Source organism: Procambarus clarkii, chromosome 14 (genome assembly GCF_040958095.1).
Source record: "Procambarus clarkii isolate CNS0578487 chromosome 14, FALCON_Pclarkii_2.0, whole genome shotgun sequence".
In the NCBI taxonomy this organism is placed as follows: domain Eukaryota; kingdom Metazoa; phylum Arthropoda; class Malacostraca; order Decapoda; family Cambaridae; genus Procambarus; species Procambarus clarkii.
In genome coordinates, this window is record NC_091163.1 from 8,553,138 (window position 1) to 8,574,979 (window position 21,842).

General features: G+C 44.1%; 2 protein-coding genes across 2 annotated transcripts in view; one reads left to right on the top strand and one right to left on the bottom strand.

The window, feature by feature from the left end:
- Positions 1-1,354: 1,354 nt before the first annotated feature.
- LOC138364679 (uncharacterized) lies at positions 1,355-20,766 on the bottom strand. Its single transcript, XM_069324655.1, has 3 exons — positions 20,723-20,766; positions 9,893-10,483; positions 1,355-1,520 (listed from the first exon to the last, which is right to left on the bottom strand). Exons 1-3 carry the CDS (start codon positions 20,764-20,766, stop codon positions 1,355-1,357), a joined length of 801 nt encoding a protein of 266 aa, XP_069180756.1.
- The window catches only part of LOC123771875 (protein N-terminal asparagine amidohydrolase), a 159,654-nt gene continuing 145,639 nt past the window's right edge, over positions 7,828-21,842 (top strand). The window contains exon 1 of the mRNA XM_045764617.2: positions 7,828-8,098. The gene's annotated coding sequence lies outside the window, so the exon portion shown is untranslated. The remainder of the gene's footprint in view (positions 8,099-21,842) is intronic.

Genomic DNA, 21,842 nt, shown 5'->3' on the forward strand with positions numbered 1-21,842 from the left:
TTAACTAACGTGCCGGTGGAACAGGTATCGTACGTCTGGCTTAACTAACGTGCCGATGGAACAGGTATCGTACGTGTGGCTTAACTAACGTGCCGGTGGAACAGGTATCGTACGTCTGGCTTAACTAACGTGCCGATAGAACAGGTATCGTACGTCTGGCTTAACTAACGTGCCGATGGAACAGGCATCTTACGTCTGGCTTAACTAACGTGCCGGTGGAACAGGTATCGTACGTCTGGCTTAACTAACGTGCCGATGGAACAGGCATCTTACGTCTGGCTTGACTAACGTGCCGATAGAACAGGTATCGTACCGTAGACTCGGGGGGGGGGGGGATGATGGCTCCAGCCATAATCTCCCTTCATTATCACTCAGTCCGCCCTTGTGAACAGTAGGGAGGAGAAACTGTCTCCCTGGAATGCCCCTAAGGTCACCCAGACGCTGCCTGACGCAGGCTAGATAGGTTCTGAGGGGGATTGATTACTTTGATCCTTCTCAAGGCTCGGGGTGATTACATTGTACTGATCTTCATGCAGGGTTTTCGGGTATTACTTCTGGCTGATTCTCTTCCAAGTTGCGTGGATTACTTCATGTTAATCCTCCTCTAGGACCCGGGGATTACCTCATGCTAATAATCAAGGTTCCACTAACGGTATACTGCGAGAGGGGTTAGAGTGAACGTCGGTTGCTTAGCAGGATCAGCTGGAAGCCAGATGATTCCGGATAAGCGCGCGGTTTTAACGGAAAATGTACCATTAAATGACCTCATGAGGCTTAGGGCTCGCTCAAGAGGCTTAGGACCCGCTCATGAGGCTAAGGGCCCGCTCAAGAGGCTTAGGGCCCACTCATGAGGCTAAGGGCCCGCTCAAGAGGCTTAGGGCCTACTCATGAGGCTAAGGGCTCGCTCAAGAGGCTTAGGGCTCGCTCATGAGGCTAAGGGCCCGCTCAAGAGGCTTAGGGCTCGCTCATGAGGCTTAGGGCCCGCTCAGGAGGCTTAGGGCCCCGCTCAAGATGGAGGTCTATGGCCCTGAAAAAAAAATCTTTCTTGCGCGCGCAGTTAGGTGTGCGGCGCCCCTCCCGGCGCCCTTGGAAGGGGTGAGAACATACAGGAAGCCGGTGCAAATTACCAACACGGAGAGGCTGCTTAGACACACATTATCATCCCGTTCTCTCGATCCACCACTCCGTAAAGAATGCAACCGTTTGGCCTAACCCAGAAACGCATTAACCCAAGCAACCCACCTAGCCTATCGTGGACGACGCATAGAAAACGTCAACATTACAAGGGCTCAGATTTGACTAATGCGTCACATTTGTAACGGTTTAGCGTATTCCGTTAATACAATTCGATATACTAGCTGTAGGATGAGGCTACAGCCGTTAACAAGCTGTAGGATGAGGCTACAACCATTAACAAGCTGTAGGATGAGGTTACAGCCGTTAGCAAGATGTAGGATGAGGTTACAGCCGTTAGCAAGCTGTAGGATGAGGCTACAGCCATTAGCAAGCTGTAGGATGAGCTAAAAGTTAGAAAGTAATTTGAAAGAAAGAAAGCAAATTTGTAAAAGTTAGAAAATGAGCGGGAGATTGGAGTCAAGAAAACAATCTTTGTGACTGTCTATTGCAAACAGTTCTGGCGATTAGGGTTTGGTTGTTCTGTGCTCCTCTGAAGGGTCATTAAGGCCACCACCTTAGCGACCAACCAGCAAGGATAGTTTAGTTCTAAACATTAACCAGGACGGGAGTAAGCTCCCTGGATGTGTCTACCATGAAGCGGTGTGAATTCGTCTGTCGGTACACATGCCTCCTGTGCTCTGTTGCAAGCTATGCAACCCTTCGTGTAGTCTAGGGTAGTTGCATAAGGGGCCAGATTCACGAAGCAGTTACGCAAGCACTTACGAACCTGGGGCCAGATTCACGTAGCAGTTACGCAAGCACTTACGAACCTGAGGCCAGATTCACGAAGCAGTTACGCAAGCACTTGCGAACCTGGGGCCAGATTCATGAAGCAGTTACGCAAGCACTTACGAACCTGAGGCCAGATTCACGAAGCAGTAACGCAAGCACTTGCGAACCTGAGGCCAGATGCACGAAGCACTTACGCAAGCACTTACGAACCTGGGGCCAGATTCACGAAGCAGTTACACAAGCACTTACGAACGTGTACATCTGTCCTCAATCTTTGACGGCTTTGGTTACATTTATTAAACAGTTTGCAAGCATGAAAACTTGCCAATCAACTGTTGTTATTGTTATAAACAGCCTCCTGATGCTTCGGAGCTCATTAACTATTTAATAATTGTAAACAAAGCCGCCCAGGTGTACCTAAATATGTTAATAAAAAGCCCAGGTGCAGTTAACATTGTAGAAATACAAGTCAAATCATGACGATATTCATGTACTGTGTACTGTGTTCTGAGAGCACTCAGAATGGCTGCTCTTGGAAAGATATAAGTTTCTAAATTCTGAATTGCCGACAGCGGCACCACCTCTTGAAGAAGAGAAAGAAGGGCATCACCACGTGAAGAAGAGGGGGGGAGAAGGGTAGCATGTCAGTAACTCTGGCTCATCACCTCATTTCAGAATCCACCAGCAATCTCTCTTCTCACCAGAAGAGACACAGACCAGGCGGGAAGCTATGCCCAAAATTCTTTATCTTCAAGATATTAATGGCATGTCGAAGTTACAAAAAGTTATTTCGAATTCATCATCAATGCATTTGAATAGTCTGCGCGGGTTACTATCTTGATATAGTGTTCTATAAGAATTTCAGGTATATTATTATTTATTTTTTTGAAAAACTAGTTAAAAAAACAACCCAACTGTCAAAAACTTCAGACAGTTTGGATAATACAAGTGATCAGTTATGACTAAACGATGGGTTGGCACCTGGGTGATTCCTGTAGCCTATTGGAGAGTGTCTTGTTGGTTCTTGTTGCGTAATGAGACAAGTGTCAGGTAATTAGAAAATGTCAGGTAATTAAGAAAAGAGGTATGTGTGAAAGGCCTGTGTACTATTTGCCCGAAGTTCGTTGGGTAGACAGTTTGTTCGCTACATTTGCGTAATAAATGCAACTGTTTTACCTAATTACAAACGTACACGCGCACGCCAAAACCCTCACTCGAATCCCATCCCCCCCACACACACAGGGTGGACAAAGACAAACTATTTAACACGTGTGGAACACGAACAAGGGGACACAGGTGGAGACTGAGTACCCAGATGAGCCACAGAGACGTTAGAAAGAACTTTTTCAGTGTCAGAGTAGTTAACAGGTGGAATACATTAGGCAGTGATGTGGTGGAGGCTGACTCCATACACAGTTTCAAGTGTAGATATGATAGAGCCCAGTAGGCTCAGGAACCTGTACACCAGTTGATTGACAGTTGAGAGGCGGGACCAAAGAGCCAGAGCTCAACCCTCGCAAGCACAACTAGGTGAGTACACACACACACACACACACACACACACACACACACACACACACACACACACACACACACACACACACACACACACACACACACTCAAACGCGAAATTGTTAATAATAGTTTATTATAGAGCAAGTTTCCCGGTGTTGGGGGAGTCGTGTCGCAGGTTATTGAGCACCCGTTGCTGTGGTGTTGAGCACCTGTTGCTGTGGTGTTGAGCACCTGTTGTTGTGGTGTTGAGCACCTGTTGCTGTGTAGAGAGGTCGGTGGGCGGTGTAGAGAAGGTCGGTGGGCGGCAGGACCCTGCAAGAGGCGGAGGGCGGATGAAAACGAGGCAGTGGGCGGCCGACAAAAAGGGCGGCCGTTCGGCCGGCAGGAAGACGGGTTCGCGGGAAGGCGGGGGGTGGGTGGGTGGCATGAAGATGGGCGGCAGGAAAGAGCTGTGGTGGGCGTGAGGAGGGTGGTGACGGCATCGCAGAAAGGTGGGGCGAGGGAGCATGATGGGCGTGGTCGAGGTCGTCGCACGGAGGAACGTGAAAGTGTGAGATTGTGATGGTTTTAATTGTGGAGAAATGCATGTTGGAAGCCCTCTCAGAGAGGGAGTGAGAGGGAGGGAGGGTAGAGAGAGAGAGAGAGATGGAGAGGGTGGGATGGAGGTTCCTTTGTTGTCTCAACAAACATACAAGTCACCTGAGGCTACAGGTTTCATTGTGATCAGGGATGAGCATCTTGCAATGATCTCTTGCAAGCATCATTACATGCGATGCACTTGACCTGGAATTAGGGGGGACATTACGTGAGTTCGTAATGCAAAAAACACATTAGATTACACTATGGCATCCGTTAACATTCATGTCGTGTCATAACTGAATGAACCTAGATTGTAAACCAGATATTTCGACTTAATACTACAAACTCTTCCATGGAGACCATAGTTTACTTATTCTCGACAGCGTAAAATCTCCATTTTCCTTATGGTCAAATTTCCTTATAAAACGACAACATTTAATACTTCAAAATGTGTGCAATCACCTTCAATTACGTTCAAAAATCGGGCTCCAACATAGTATTTTAAATATCCATCGTAGTTTTGAAACTGCATGTCAGTTTGGGTAAAATTTGAAAAATCGCCGTTTTTTCTTGTCAAATTTTCGTAAAGAAAGACAATTTAAAGCGTCAGATATTTACAATCACCCTCAATTTCGTTAATAGCAGATTGTAGGCAGCGAGGCACTGGTTCGTTACCTTACCATAATGACAAACAATCCAACCATAATATGAGCAGCCTAACCTAAAGAATTTAAATTCTCTGAGTACAAGATTATTTGAACTATTATAACTAATAAACAATTTGATTGATATCAGTATATTGTGGCACATAAATAATGCAACAATTTATTCTCCACTTTGCAGTAAAGACCCCATAGTTGATGTCATACATCATCAGTATGACATCAAATTAATAACATTTGAAACGGGAAAAAAAACAAATCCTTCATCTGGGGAGCTGGACACAATATTTTATTTCTTGAAGTCTGGAACAATATGTGAACGCTTATTGTTTCTGTTAATACTAGTTCTTATGTTAGTCAACCTGGCATATGCCGCTGATGTTATCCTCTTGATATGAGCTTCTGTTAATACTAGATTATATATTAATGTTAGTTCTGGGTATTCAACACTTCAGAACTTCTTATCTATATTTAAATGTTCCACGGACAACACTCGGCGGTCGTACGACTATGAATATCGTTCGTAATTCTGGAATAAAGATTCTTTATTGAGCCGAGAGTTTAAGGAACAGTAGTTTATTTAATTTAGCTAATAATTGATCAGCAATATAGTTATTAATTAATACCTTAGCAGTATGTTAAGGTACATTTGATAGGCTCTAATTATTATTACTAATATTGGAAAAAATGCTATTGTTAGTGGCGTGATGAGCCTGCAGGTCTAAGCTCGATATCCGTCCTTCTAATTGAGCGTCGCATGTTGACGTATACTCTTCCTAAGGGCAAAAATTGTACTGGGAAATGGTAGAGCGGCTGGCGAAATTGACATACTGTCTCGTTTTCAGTTTAGGGTCCTCTGGTAGGTTAGGATAAGGGCACTAGTTTATCCTTGGTAAACGGGTAAATGGATTTTACCCTTGGATAGTTCATCCAAAACATACTATGGATATTTTTCACATCGCTAGTCTTGTTGTTTTAGCTACTCTAAACCGAAATGTCCATGTAGCACGGGCTATGGCGAGCCCGTTGAGCTCACCGCTGTTCATCTATTTGTAAATATCTGCCTGTGAGTCAGGTGACTATTGTGGGTGGAAATGGTCAGTCAATGGCCTACTGTGGTTACAGAGAAGGCGAGCCTTGAGAGCGTGCTGAACTGGCCAGAATCTAATAACTTGTCTTTAAATGCCTATGGACAAAAAAAATGCTCGAAAGCGTTCTTAAAGAACATTGTTCAAGCGATCAATAACTGGGTCCGCTTGTCAACGAGATAGTTACGCTTACTACCCTTCAGGGCGACCCATGGGGGCTTAAAATTACTTCAAGAATCCTAATAAGCTTTCTGTACCTCGACAGTGGTAAAGGACCACCAATTAAGACCTATCGTTGTTCTGGGTCACCCTTGTGACAGCGAGGTGTACTAAAAGGAGCTACTCTAACAGTACACCCTGCTATAGTACTTCCCTTAACATGATATTAACTTGTCTTACATTCAGTTTTGGTAATAAAATGCAAAGTGCGTAGACGTATGGCGTAAATAAAAATGCCTTTAAACACATGCGTTCACTATTTCCCAAACTGGGGTCCCCATGGCCCTCTGGGAGGCCTTTTTGCAACATGTAGAGGGCCATATGTTGAGGCTGTGTACAGCTTATGATATAATACACATATTAATCTTCAGACAGCAGTATCTCGTTGTTTAGCATCTTGGTTTTCTCTGTACGTCTAAGATTGTTGTTGTTGTTTAAGATTCGCTACTTGGAACAAAAAGTTCCAAATAGCACGGGCTATGGTGAGCCCGTATGGAAGACAATATATACAAAATGATCACAATAGTAGTTTTAAAAAAATGACTTGAAGGAGGCTACCTCGAAACGTTCATTGCAAGAATTAGATTTCTCAAAATGTCTTCTTTAATAATTACAAAATTATAAATTAAAATTTAACAATTCCAGGTAAATTATTGGCAGCCTCAAGTGTGTATTACAAGACTTTATTTTTTCTTTATTAAATAATATACAATATAAAGATCACATTTACATCAATTTACAAGATAAATACAACCATTATATATATATATTTTATATAATTCTCAGTAAACCAATTTTCCGCATCATTACAGGGCCGTAAACCCCAAATTCTTGAGTCTACCTCGCAAGAACTTCTGTCTACTGAGGAACAAGAAAACTGGTTGAGAATTAAAATGTAATTAAAATTTAAACTATTCATAAATGTACAAGTGGTACATTTATACCAATTCAAAATCTAAAATAATTATGCATCATACAAATAAGTGAACTCACGCCGAGGACGTGATCACGAGGTACAAAATACTGAAAAGGGATAAACGAGGTGGAAAAGGATTTATAAATTAACTTAGTTTATGAGCAGTTCAAATGATATTGATTTATACAGGAAAAAGGGTAAATATTAAGCGTCTGAACCTGATCATTAGGATTATAAATGATGTACTTGAGAAAAGTTAACGACAAGGCCTCGTTGAACACGACAGCAAACAGCCGCTAACTGAACTGACACACAACGTGTATGTCCACATTAGCAAGGCAGAAAAATGATTAGAATTGCGTGTTAGCCGACTGTTAGAGAGGTAATCAGTTCAAATTAGAACTGGAGCTAAGAGCTTCAGGTAGTTGCCGGGTACCCAGACTCACCTTGTCCCTCGCTGCCAGGCAAAGGATTCATTCCTGCAGGTGCCCACTGATACAATATCCCTTTCCACTTGAATACAATCGTGTATAACCCATCCTTGGTGTTGTATCAGCTGGTTTGAGTTCAGTTCAAGTGTTTTAGGTAGATTGGGAGAGTTAGGAGAGGGAGGAAGGTTTAGATTGGTGTGTGGAGTGTCGTACGTCTGGCAGAGGGCGCGAATAGTGCCCACCCTGGAGGCAACCTGTGTTCTCATCTCTCAACATCCTTCACATTCACTAACTCTCACGCTTCCCGAGTCTGGGGCATCCCTATCTCACTCCCATAAACAATAAATTACACAAAATTCCCGTGAATATACTAGTCCTACATAGAAGAGTTAAAGTAGTAACGAATATGGGATTTTAATCTTGCAGGGAATGGGGGAAACATATTGGGCACTGACGCGGGATTCGTGAGGATTAGGGATAATTTGGCATCTCGAGTGTGTGGTGGATGTTGAGCTTCAGTCAAGTGTTGGTCACTCCAGTGGGCAGGTCTGGGTCTGTGAGAGACGGGGTCTTCCTAAGTCAACACAAGTGCAACCGTGCAACACCCCGCCGAGGATGTGGTGCATCAAAAGTGTTCTTGAATAACAAAGATTAACCTACACATTTTTGCTCGATCGAAAGTGGTTGTTTTTGTGTGTGGTGATCCAGTAGGTGGTTGTGATTAGGGGAAAGCTCTTGGAGGAAGCTGTGAGGAGCCGCTGAGGAAGACTCTTAGACAGGTGAGTATCTCCTTGTCTTATCTACCTCCTCGAAGGTCTTTGACGCTTCTTGGGGCGCTTTAAATCATCCCTAACACGTAATTGACCTTTAAATGGCATCTTACAACTGCTAACTATCTTGGGATTAGTTGAAATATATAACAATATCAATCCAAGTATGTTTATTATGGTTTGAATGCTATTAAGTATTTTTTTCCTATTCTGTTGCGAGAAATATATATATATATATATATAATATATATATATATATATATATATGTATATATATATATATATATATATATATATATATATGTATATATATATATATATATATATATATATATATATATATGTGTGAAAGTTGTATTTTCCACTAAGTTATTTAATAAAGGGAAAAAGTGAAGTCAAGGGCACTTTATTAATGTTTTTTCTTTATTATTGTGGAGCCAGGTGGTGGTGGTGACTTGTAGGTGGTGTGGAGCAGCCAGGTGGTGGTGGTGACTTGTAGGTGGTGTGGAGGAGCCAGGTGGTGGTGCTGACCTGTAGGTGGTGTGGAGGAGCCAGGTGGTGGTGCTGACCTGTAGGTGGTGTGGAGGAGTCAGGTGGTGGTGCTGACCTGTAGGTGGTGTGGAGGAGCCAGGTGGTGGTGCTGACCTGTAGGTGGTGTGGAGGAGCCAGGTGGTGGTGGTGACCTGTAGGTGGTGTGGAGGGGGGCCAGGTGGTGCTGACCTGTAGGTGGTGTGGAGGAGCCAGGTGGTGGTGCTGACTTGTAGGTGGTGTGGAGGGGCCAGGTGGTGGTGCAGACTTGTAGGTGGTGTGGAGGGGCCAGGTGGTGGTGCTGACCTGTAGGTGGTGTGGAGGAGCCAGGTGGTGGTGCTGACCTGTAGGTGGTGTGGAGGAGCCAGGTGGTGCTGACCTGTAGGTGGTGTGGAGGAGTCAGGTGGTGGTGCTGACCTGTAGGTGGTGTGGAGGAGCCAGGTGGTGGTGCTGACTTGCTGGTGGCGTGGAGGAGCCAGGTGGTGGTGCTGACCTGTAGGTGGTATGGAGGGGCCAGGTGGTGGTGCTGACTTCTAGGTGGTGTGGAGGAGCCAGGTGGTGGTGCTGACTTGTAGGTAGTGTGGAGGAGGCCAGGTGGTGGTGCTGACTTGTAGGTGATGTGGAGGGGCCAGGTGGTGGTGCTGACCTGTAGGTGGTGTGGAGGAGCCAGGTGGTGGTGCTGACCTGTAGGTGGTGTGGAGGAGCCAGGTGGTGGTGCTGACCTGTAGGTGGTGTGGAGGAGCCAGGTGGTGCTGACCTGTAGGTGGTGTGGAGGGGCCAGGTGGTGCTGACCTGTAGGTGGTGTGGAGGAGCCAGGTGGTGGTGCTGACCTGTAGGTGGTGTGGAGGAGCCAGGTGGTGCTGACCTGTAGGTGGTGTGGAGGGGCCAGGTGGTGCTGACTTGTAGGTGGTGTGGAGGAGCCAGGTGGTGCTGACCTGTAGGTGGTGTGGAGGAGCCAGGTGGTGGTGCTGACCTGTAGGTGGTGTGGAGGAGCCAGGTGGTGCTGACCTGTAGGCGGTGTGGAGGAGCCAGGTGGTGGTGCTGACCTGTAGGTGGTGTGGAGGGGCCAGGTGGTGGTGCTGACCTGTAGGTGGTGTGGAGGAGCCAGGTGGTGGTGGTGACTTGTAGGTGGTGTGGAGGGGCCAGGTGGTGGTGCTGACCTGTAGGTGGTGTGGAGGGGCCAGGTGGTGGTGGTGACTTGTAGGTGGTGTGGTGGGGGCCAGGTGGTGGTGCTGACCTGTAGGTGGTGTGGAGGAGCCAGGTGGTGGTGCTGACCTGTAGGTGGTGTGGAGGGGCCAGGTGGTGGTGCTGACCTGTAGGTGGTGTGGAGGGGGCCAGGTAGTGGTGCTGACCTGTAGGTGGTGAGGAGGAGCCAGGTGGTGGTGGTGACTTGTAGGTGATGTGGAGGATCCAGGTGGTGCTGACCTGTAGGTGGTGAGGAGGAGCCAGGTGGTGACTTGTAGGTGATGTGGAGGATCCAGGTGGTGCTGACCTGTAGGTGGTGTGGAGGGGCCAGGTGGTGGTGCTGACCTGTAGGTGGTGTGGAGGGGGCCAGGTGGTGGTGCTGACCTGTAGGTGGTGAGGAGGAGCCAGGTGGTGGTGGTGACTTGTAGGTGATGTGGAGGATCCAGGTGGTGCTGACTTGTAGGTGGTGTGGAGGGGGCCAGGTGGTGCTGACTTGTAGGTGGTGTGGAGGGGGCCAGGTGGTGGTGGTGACCTGTAGGTGGTGTGGAGGAGCCAGGTGGTGGTGCTGACCTGTAGGTGGTGAGGAGGAGCCAGGTGGTGGTGGTGACTTGTAGGTGATGTGGAGGATCCAGGTGGTGCTGACCTGTAGGTGGTGTGGAGGGGCCAGGTGGTGGTGCTGACCTGTAGGTGGTGTGGAGGAGCCAGGTGGTGTGGAGGAGCCAGGTGGTGCTGACCTGTAGGTGGTGTGGAGGGGGCCAGGTGGTGGTGGTGACTTGTAGGTGGTGTAGAGGAGCCAGGTGGTGGTGCTGACCTGTAGGTGGTGTGGAGGAGCCAGGTGGTGGTGCCTAGCGCCAAGCCATAGAATTTCTATTAAGGATATTAAGGATTTCTTTATAAGCAGAGACGTTGAACACAAGCCTAACTTCCTGTAATCAAATCGATGAAATTATTGATAACCTATTTCATAATTGGTGACATTGTGACTTACCTGTTTTATAAGTTAATTATATATAATTAAGGATGAATTTGCTCATAATTAGTGACAAATGGTTACCTGTTGTAAAATTAGTGACTAGTTTCAATTAGACACAGAGTGATAATGTCATGGAATTGATATAGTAATTAAGTGTTATCTTGAGGTTATCTTGTGATCATTTCGGGGCATAGCGTCCCCGCTTCCCGGTCCTCGACCAGGCCTCCTTTTTCTTACACACCCCCAGGAAGAAGCCCGTAGCAGCTGTCTAACTCCCAGGTACCTATTTACTGCTAGGTAACAGGGGCATCAGAAAGAAACATTTTGCCCATTTGTCTCCGCCTCCACCGGGGATCGAACCCGGAACCTCAGGACTACGAATCCGAAGCGCTGTCAACCCATCTGTGTCTGGCCCGCAGTCACTTGATTACTAATCAAATCCAAAAATTAATAGAAATGAAAATCAGACTAACGATGTGTTCTCGGATTTTAACTAAGGCATTTGACACATTTTTTGTACATTGGAGTTATCGCGCGGAAAATAGTTATAGTGGCATACGACAGTTTAATACTGTATCATACGAAGGTTTAATGCTGTATCATACGAAGGTTTAATGCTGTGCCATACGAAGTTTTAATGCTGTATCATCCGAAGGTTTAATACACTATCATCCGAAGGTTTAATACTGTATCATCCGAAGATCTTGGCTCTTCGACCTTCTAAGCAAATGCAGGAAATCTTGCGAGAACAAAGGAGTTTGCAAGAGGGAACGCAATAATCACCTGCTGGGATACGAGATTAAACTCGGAACCGGCTACAAGCAAGCCAGATGAAGCCTAAACCAGTTTATACGAGGCTAAAAACTAGAATTGAGAGCCACCAAGAGGCATGATAGTTATCCTTCCTTTTCTTTTTATTGTCTTAAGGAACACTCATTAAAGATTGAAAGTGGTCGTAGTCTGCAAACACCTCTCTTAGTGCATTTGCAGACTCAGAAGACCTGAAAGATTTTACTGAGATTGAACGTCTAGGAAATTATGTACTGTAGCCTGTTTCTATACTGGAAAGCGGCAGGTTGGAAGCTTAAATATATTTGATCACGACGTTATTTTCAGAAGGATAGATAGCCACAGTGTTCATAATGCTGGCAGATAAGATGCCAGTATCCGTGTTTTTTCAGTGTATAATTTTCCTAGATGTATTACATCTAGGTATATGGAGGAAAAGATCAATTTATAATCTGTGAAAGCGAATGGCCGCCAGCTAGCCTAGCGAAGCGACTGTTCAAGCCACTACACCTAAGGAAACGTCAAGGAAAATATCGTAAATCATTATATATCATTATATAATTAAAAGTACTGTATGATTAATAGTTTGGCTTTAAATTCATACGTGTGCCTCCTTTTCACAATGACTTACTATAAATTTATATGCAAATATAAAAACAGGTCTACAGGAAACGTGTTTGAGGCTTGCATAAATACAATGAAATAAAAGCCTGCAGTGGTCTCTTGGTCTGCCTCAAGAAGCACCATTGGAGGCCCTTGGCGGCCACTCCATGTCAGACAGGAGCCCCCCTGTGACAGTTCTGTCTTCGCTGTGAATTCTTAAGAGACAGTTTGTACACGTTCCTGCCGTCATGACACGAACTTCTAGGCTTCACTCTATTTATGTTCTCCAATTGAGTTCTCTCAAATATATATATTCTTCCCTAGAAACATCAAAGCTGTCTGTATCACTATTCTCTTAAGATTTTGAAGGTTAAACTTTAAGATGCTTGAAGATAATACGATCACAAAATACTTATCATAGATTTTCTCCGGTAAATCAATGAGAGATGGGAAATAACCCCAATAAACTACGCTACTTTCTTTACAAATATGTTGACCAGACCGCACACTAGTAAGTGAAGGGACGACGACGTTTCGGTCCGTCCTGGACCATTCTAAAGTCGATTGTGAAATTGGTCCAGGACGGACCGAAACGTCGTCGTCCCTTCACTTTCTAGTGTGGTCTGGTCAACATTCTTCAGCCACGTTATTGTGACTCATCGCCTGCATATGGATTAACAAATATGATTGGAAGTAAATCACAATCACAGTACAGTATAGCCAAATGTTACCCAAATTAATATTGACTTTTCTTCCTCTATAGTTTTAAAAACGATTTTTATTTAAGCGATTAAGTCAACAGCTTATCCACCCCGATACGTTTTTTTAATATAATATTTTATATATATATTTTTGTAAATATATATATAGGGGATACCACCTCAGGTTGCTTTAGTAGGGACCCTCTACCTCGAAGAAGACGATATGTAGCATCCGGGGAAGCCTTGTGGGTCACACGCATACACACTTGGGATCAAGAAAAGCAAATTACTGAAAGACATGGTAAAGAAACTAATGATTATTGAAGGGGGGCATATTTTCTACAACGTTTCCTTCCACTCTGGAACATTTTCAGATAAGGAATGAATATACAAGATTGATTGATTGATGAAGATTAAGCCACCCAAGAGGTGGCACGGGCATGAATAGCCCGTAAGAATATACAAGGTACAAATTTACCTTAAATACACATGTAGAGGACGTGAAGCAAGGGGCACCAGCTTGTAGATGACAGGTGAAATAGTCTAAGCTACTCTATCCTTTTGAGATGTATTTCTTTCTTGTCTCAATAAACATACTTGAACTTGAGTCTTCGGGAGACTGACCTAACATCTACACGTGTATTGTGTACGTTTTAATGATGCTTTGCGTGTTTGATGAGAATACTGTCAAGACTGTAAATAAGCTTTCCAAGTTTAGTGATTGGAAAGTCAGTGTAAGTTTGTGGATAGTGTCCAGCAGCAGCATGGCTGGTAAGTCTGTGATGGTGACGTTACTGGCCGTCAATGGTAAGTTCATGTGGAGGGTGAATTGTGGTAGAGGGAGGCGGTGGGGTGGTGATGGGCAGTCGTGGTGTGGTAGTGGTGGTGGTATCGTCGTGGATAGAAATGGTGTGGTGTGAGGGGGGGGGAGGACAGTACAGTGGTACAGTAGTAGACAGCATTGATGGTGTAGTAGTGGTGGTGGGCAGCGGTGGTGGTAGTGTGGTAGAGGCAGCAGTGATGATGTGGTGGTGAACAGCAGTGATATATGGCGGTAGGCAGCGGTTGGTCAGGGGGGGGGGGGGGGAAGGGAGGAGCCGTAGGTATGGCGGGGATGGAGGGCAGGCCAGCAGGGGGCGGCCAGCACTGGACGCTGGTCACTGCAGGGCTGCCCGCCACCATTGTCAGAGGCGTGGGCGGTTGGGCAGGGCGTGAGAACCTCCACACTAAGAGCAGTAGGCTTCATAAAGTACCCTTCACCACCCAACACTTTAATGGATTAAGGCCAGATATAAATTCACGTCAGACAACGCGGGAACATTCACCTCAGGAACCGACAATAGTGGAGAAATAGTCCAAAGTGGAATTTATATTTATATGTTCCTAAAACTGCTCCGTAACATTATATATCTGTAAAAACTGTAAGCGCTGAATTAGTAACAATACCAAGAAGACTATGGCCTTATATCTATTAGGAAAAATAGTCTCAGCCATAGCTAAGAGGACTGTCAACCATGTCTTTTTATGTAGGCCAGTAGTCATCTTATAGCCTCAAGCTATACATATATGCTGGACTTAAACTATACGTTATAACGTGCTGCCTAAGGCAGTTCCCATATCTCTGTCTCAAATCAGGCTAACATTGTTAAAGATTGAAGTTTCACAGCCAAAAACTCAATATAGTAACCGTAACATTTTAACCATATATATATATATATATATATATATATATACCCTCTCTGTAGTAGACTCTAATGGCATCATCTGATAAGAGTAATTGTATCATGGTATGCATCGTAATAAGTTGGATATTTCGATAGTATTTATCTTAAGGATACTAAAGCGATATGCACAATCTGTTGACCTTCCTCTGCGTGGTTGGCAAAGCAGATGAGCGAGGCAGTACTCCGTCACTGTCATTACTGTGGCCCTATCGTTAGTGAAACAGTGTCGTTAGTGAGACAGTGTCGTTAGCGAGACACTAGTACTGTCATTAATGTAACAGGTTTAAGTTGTGCACATGGAAATATAATTGTCATTTATGAGAAAACATTTTACAAATTCCACTGTACTGTATCGGGCTGACTCTTCAAGCAACGCGCTGCTATATGAACCAATTCCTCTCTCCGCTGAGACTGAAAACACAATGAAAGTCATCATTTCTAAAAGTTGCGCTTCAGTTCAGATGAGAAAATATCATAAATACCTGAGATAAGACTCTTGCCATAATTGGCAGGGGGATCAGAGAAACATTATGAAAGAGCTCCGTGCAAAAATGCAGGAGGGAGCCTAATAAGACCCCATCACTGTATATATTATTCGTTTGGGCGCAATTGTTATGCAGGCCTGCAAGCTGCAAGCACAGTCTGGTTAAACAGCAAGCCACCACGACTGCTTGATGCAAGATTGGCTCCAGAGAACAAGAGACGAGTCCTCGGCTACTAGCCCAGCGATTAGGCTCCGCCATATATATATGTGTATATATATATATATATATATATATATATATATATATATATATATATATATATATATATATATATATATATATATATATATGTGTGTGTGTGTGTAAATCACGAAAATTAACGTGATGAAAAATGTGACAGTGTCAGACCACGAAGGAAGAATTTATATATATATATATATATATATATATATATATATATATATATATATATATATATATATATATATATATATATATATATATATATATATATATATAACCTTGAGAAAGATAATTCGTAAAAAGAAACAGTGGGAAGATCAAGAAAAAGCTTCTCAGAGGTTTCTTGAAACACTGACAGCTTGCTTGGTGTTGAGCGTGTTATAAAAACAACTCACTTATAGTTGATAACCCAAATGACTTTTGCTTTGATGAATATCAGGTCCATGAGGCAGACATCATCATTGTTTTGACTGAGAGTGAAGGACTTGCACTCTTCCTCTGTAGCACAGCAGGCTTCATGTTTTGGCTATACTGGATCGTTAGAATATTGTCACATAGTGTAAAAGATTCCTTGCCTGGGGCCAGATTCACGAAGCAGTTACGCAAGCACTTACGAATCTGTCCATCTTTTCTCAATCTTTGGCGGCTTTGTTTACAATTATTAAACAGTTAATGAGCTCCGAAGCACCAGGAGGCTGTTTATAACAATAACAACAGTTGATTGGCAAGTTTTCAGGCTTGTAAACTGTTTAATAAATGTAACCAAAGCCGTCAAAGATTGAGGAAAGTTGTACACGTTCGTAAGTACTTGTGTAACTGCTTAGTGAATCTGGCCCCTGGTCTGTGGGTCATTCCAGAATAAAAAAAAACTTTGCAGATAAATTAATTAAACATTGGTAACGTATTCCATAATAAATATTTGATACGTTTTTTGGGATAAACGAACCACAGAAGGAGTGTCAACATATCTACTTCAAATGGCAGTTTCGCTGGAGTAACAACTTACGATGAACTTATGAAAGTTAACTTAGTATCAAGCCTAACTTAAAGTATCAAGCCTGGCCTCGGGGAGTAGAAGAACTCCCAGAACCCCATCACCGTACAATCAGCATACAATCACTGCTCTTCTTACATTAAACCATTCAGACAACAATTAAGCATCATTGTGGCCAGACTAATATAGAGGTTAGGCTATGTAACCGGTACGATATCCAAGATTATTCAGGACTGATAACGCTACACTTGGATATCTTGCCCACAAAACAGCATCAGACTCGTAAAGCCTAATGTGAATCATGCCTCATCACACAACGCCTAATGGGAAATATGCCTCACCACACACCCAATACCACAACTACGCCCACACAAGTTATGATCTACTTCACAAACTTCTAAGAATTGACCTAAAAATAAGACTGAGACGATAGGAAAAATCTGTTTTCTGAGAATTATATAAACTATATATAACATAATATTTCCCTTGCAAATTGATGTATATATTTATACATACGCTTGTTCTGTATATTATTTAATAAAGACAAAAAAGAGATATTTAACCTAAATAAACTTTACACGAAATAAAGCCTCATGAACAAGGCGCCTCACACCTAAATTCTGTTTAAAAAATTTTCGTTACAAAACCACAATGATTTAGATCTGTTAATGTGGCGTTTGAGTCATTTGAATGTGGCGCCTTGAATGGCTTCAATATGGACACTCAGATTCAATTCAAACATACATAGAATAAAGATTATTGATAATAACTGGTTAAGTAGTATTTTTAGGATTTTCCTCTGCGTCATTGGTCTTTTTACAGTCTAGTAATTCCCAGTTGCATGATATCCCGAGCGTGGAGAGGAGAGACTTTTTGTGGGCATGTTCGCCTGTGTGATGTGTAACACTGATATCCTCAGATATCACTGACATCCTCAAACATCATTGATATCCTCAGATATCACTGACATCCTCAGATATCACTGACATCCTCAGATATCACTGACAACTTCAGACATCACTGGCATCTTTAGACATCGCCGATATCCTCAGATATCACTAACATCCTCAGACATCACTGATATCCTCAGATATCACTGACATCCCCAGATATCACTGACATCCCCAGATATCACTGACATCACTCATAACATCAGACATCACAAACAACATCATACATGGAGCCCGTACCTTGTCCAACACAAGACGAAGCTGGAAAAAGTTCAGAGGTATACCACTAGGCTAGTCCCAGAACTAAGAGGCATGAGTTACGAGGAACGACTTCTTGAACTGCACCTCACGTCGCTGGAAGACAAAAGAGGTCGGGGAGACATGATCACCACATACAAAGTTCTCAGATGATCACCACATACATAATTCTCAGGGGAATTGACAGGGTACGCAAGAATGGATTATTCAACACGGGTGGTACACGCACAAGGGGACACAGGTGGAAGCTGAGTACCCAAATGAGCCACAGAGACGTTAGAAAGAACTTTTTCAGTGTCAGAGTAGTTAGTAAATGGAATGCATTAGGCAGTGATGTGGTGGAGGCTGACTCCATACACAGTTTATAAGGTAGATATGATAAAGCCCAGTAGGCTCAGGAATCTGTACACCAGTTGATTAGACAGTTGAGAGGCGGAACCAGAGAGCCAGAGCTCAACCCCCGCAAACACAACTAGGTGAATACATCACAAACAACCTCAGACATCATTCACAACATCAGCCGTCACTCACAGCACCAAACATCTCAAGCAACATCAGTCACCACTTGACAACATCAGTCACCACTTGACAACATCAATCACCACTTGACAACATCAATCACCACTTGACAACATCAGTCACCACTTGACAACATCAGTCACCACTTGACAACATCAGTCACCACTTGACAACATCAGTCACCACTTGACAACATCAATCACCACTTGACAACATCAGTCACCACTTGACAACATCAGTCACCACTTGACAACATCAGTCACCACTTGACAACATCAATCACCACTTGACAACATCAGTCACCACTTGACAACATCAATCACCACTTGACAACATCAGTCACCACTTGACAACATCAGTCACCACTTGACAACATCAGTCACCACTTGACAACATCAGTCACCACTTGACAACATCAATCACCACTTGACAACATCAATCACCACTTGACAACATCAATCACCACTTGACAACATCAGTCACCACTTGACAACATCAATCACCACTTGACAACATCAGTCACCACTTGACAACATCAATCACCACTTGACAACATCAGTCACCACTTGACAACATCAGTCACCACTGACAAACATTGAAATCAGAATCGACTTGAAAATCTCTCCTCACGAGGACGTCACAAATTAGTATTCAACCAAGCCATTCCTCCTGCCCATTCTGCATCTATATTTATGTTTACAAGTGAGTTACAACCTCTTAGGTAGGGAGGAATGGAGTGTGAGAACCGCAAGGTACAGTCTAGACACCACTTGACCTTGTGGCAGAGACGACGGTGATCTGGGATAGGAATTCATCAAGCATTAACGAAACCCGTACATCTTTAATATTGGCGGGTTTTGTTTACATTTCTGGTCGAACTCAGAGCTTCAAGATTTTGCTCGGGGGAGTAGTAGAAGTCCCCAAGTATGCCACTCTCCATGTAAGTATCGCTTCAGATGATAGGGCGGGTCTCTGAGAGCCATTGAAACGTTTATATTATTGAAGATGGTGGTAAAGGCTTGTACGGAAGTGTGGATGTGGGTTCACGCCACTGTTTAGGGCCGCTGCTATTCCCCTAGCTACAGAATTTGCATGCTCAAGGTTCCATTGCTGACAAGCATACACACAAGAGGCCAGATTCACGAAAGCACTTACGCAAGCACTTACGAACGTGTACATGTTGATTGATAGACTCAACCTGTTGATTGACAGTTGAGAAGCGGGACCAAAGAGCCAAAGCTCAACCCCCGTAAGCACAATTAGATGAGTACATCTTTCCTCAATCTTTGACAGCTTTGGTTACATTTATTAAGCAGTTTACAAGCATGAAAACTTGCCAATCAACTGTTGTTATTGTTATAAACAGCCTCCTGGTGCTTCGGAGCTCATTAACTCTTTAATAATTGTAAACAAAGCCGCCAAAGATTGGGAAAAGATGTACAGGTTCGTAAGTGCTTGCGTAACTGCTTCGTGAATCTGGTCCAAGACCTGTAGGAGTGTAAAGGCCTCGCTAGGTGCAGTCACATCATCCTAGTGGATGATATATGCAGTCAATATGCGTCTAAATAAGCACCAAATATGCGTCTAAATATGCACCAAATATGCGTCTAAATATGCACCAAATATGCGTCTAAATATACACCAAATATGCGTCTAAATATACACCAAATATGCGTCTAAGTATGCACCAAATATGCGTCTAAATATACACCAAATATGCGTCTGAATATACACCAAATATGCGTCTAAATATGCACCAACATGCGTCTAAATATACACCAAATATGCGTCTAAGTATGCACCAAATATGCGTCTAAATATACACCAAATATGCGTCTGAATATACACCAAATATGCGTCTAAATATGCACCAACATGCGTCTAAATATACACCAAATATGCGTCTAAATATACACGGATGTTAATCACATCGAATAGCTACAAATCGGCAAATTTGGTAGCATTTGGCGATGTATTTTTTAGTCAAATTTATCTTGCGTTCTGAGTAATACTTCAGTCGGTTCCCAACCGAGTCTATCACGGTAACCTAAGCTAATACGGGTTTGACGGTCAGAAAACAGGCTTTGTTGAATTCTCCTGTGTACGACTAGGCTATAATTGTCTGCTCTGCGCATGTCTGCTCCACCCAGACATGCGCAGACAAATGTAATTTGTTCTCATTGAACGTCTTACGTTAGCAGGAGAAACATTTTGTGTAACAATTAAATGAACCAATCCACAAGCGCCGTGATTAGGGCTCGAACCTACGCCCGGAATGAACCCTCATCACGGCCTTTGTGGTTTTATTCGAGTATGATTTGTGTGTGAAAAGAGTTCACCCTGTTCTGGTGCGAAGGCGTGCAGGCTGCGATCGCTAACAGTTTCCCTGATCACACAGCTTAAAGGCATCTGTGCTCACTAGTTCCGCACTGAACTCAGTTCTCTCACTACATGTATATTCATAGAGCTAATTATTGTGAGCAATTTGTATGAGTAGGCCTATGGGGTGAATAGGTCGTTAGGCTGACATATCAGTTCCTTTAATTATCTCTTATGACATTTTTACAGCGAATGGCGCACCTTACCTTGGAGGTGTTTTCGGGGTTCAGCGTCCCCGCGGCCCGGTCTTCGACCAGGCCACGTCGAGAAGACCTGGCCTGGTCTTCTTAACCCTTTCTCACTTCTCTTCCCACTTGTCTCCTCCATCTTCATCTTGTTCCCTCATTTTCTCAATATTATTGCCTGTCTGTCTTACCATAATGTCCTCTATTAACCCCCCCCCTATCTACCCCTCATCCCCCCTATCTACCCATTCATCATCCCTATCTACCCATTCATCATCCCTATCTACCCATTCATCACCCCTATCTACCCATTCAACACCCTCTATCTACCTATTCATCCCCTTTCTGCCCCTCATCCCCCCCCTATCTACCCATTCATCATCCCTATCTACCCATTCATCCCCCCTACCTCTTCTTCCCCCCCCCTTCCTAGCGACACTGGCTGGCCCGTCATAACAACAGAATGGCAATTATCTGCCTACAAAACTGCTTCACACTCAAGATTGGCTAGAGGTGTTTTTCTGGGAGGGTGAGGACCTGTGTTGGTTGATGGGGGCGCCACTGTTGTTGGCGGCGACGACGACGACGACTACTCTGTCTGTTATTGTTCTACGGAGGCCCCTGTGCGTGCGTGCGCGCGTCACCATCTCTTGCTTGCCGCATCTTGGCGGGGTAAGATGGAGTAATCAGTCAATTGGGACCGGCGGTGGTAGGTAGTGTCGTGTGCTTCTGCGGTGGGATAGTGGGTGTGTGTGTGTGTGTGTGTGTGTGTGTGTGTGTGTGTGTGTGTGTGTGTGTGTGTGTGTGTGTGTGTGTGTGTGTGTGTGTGTATTCACCTAGCTGTTCTTGCGGGGGTTGAGCTCTGCTCTTTCGACCCGCCTCTCAACTGTCAATCAACTGTTTCTACTACTACTTTTTTTTCACACCACACACACACACACACACACACACTGGTACACACACACACACACACACACTGGTACACCAGTTGATTGACAGTTGAGAGGCGGGACCAAAGAGCCAAAGCTCAACCCCCGCAAGCACAAATAGGTGAGTACAAATAGGTGAGTACACACACACACACACACACACACACACACACACACACACACACACACACACACACGAGGAAGCAGACCGTGACAGCTGACTAACTCCCAGGTACCTATTTACTGCTAGGTAACAGGGGCATTCAGACGTGTGTGTGTGTTGCCTGTATTGGACAGTGCCCAGTCAA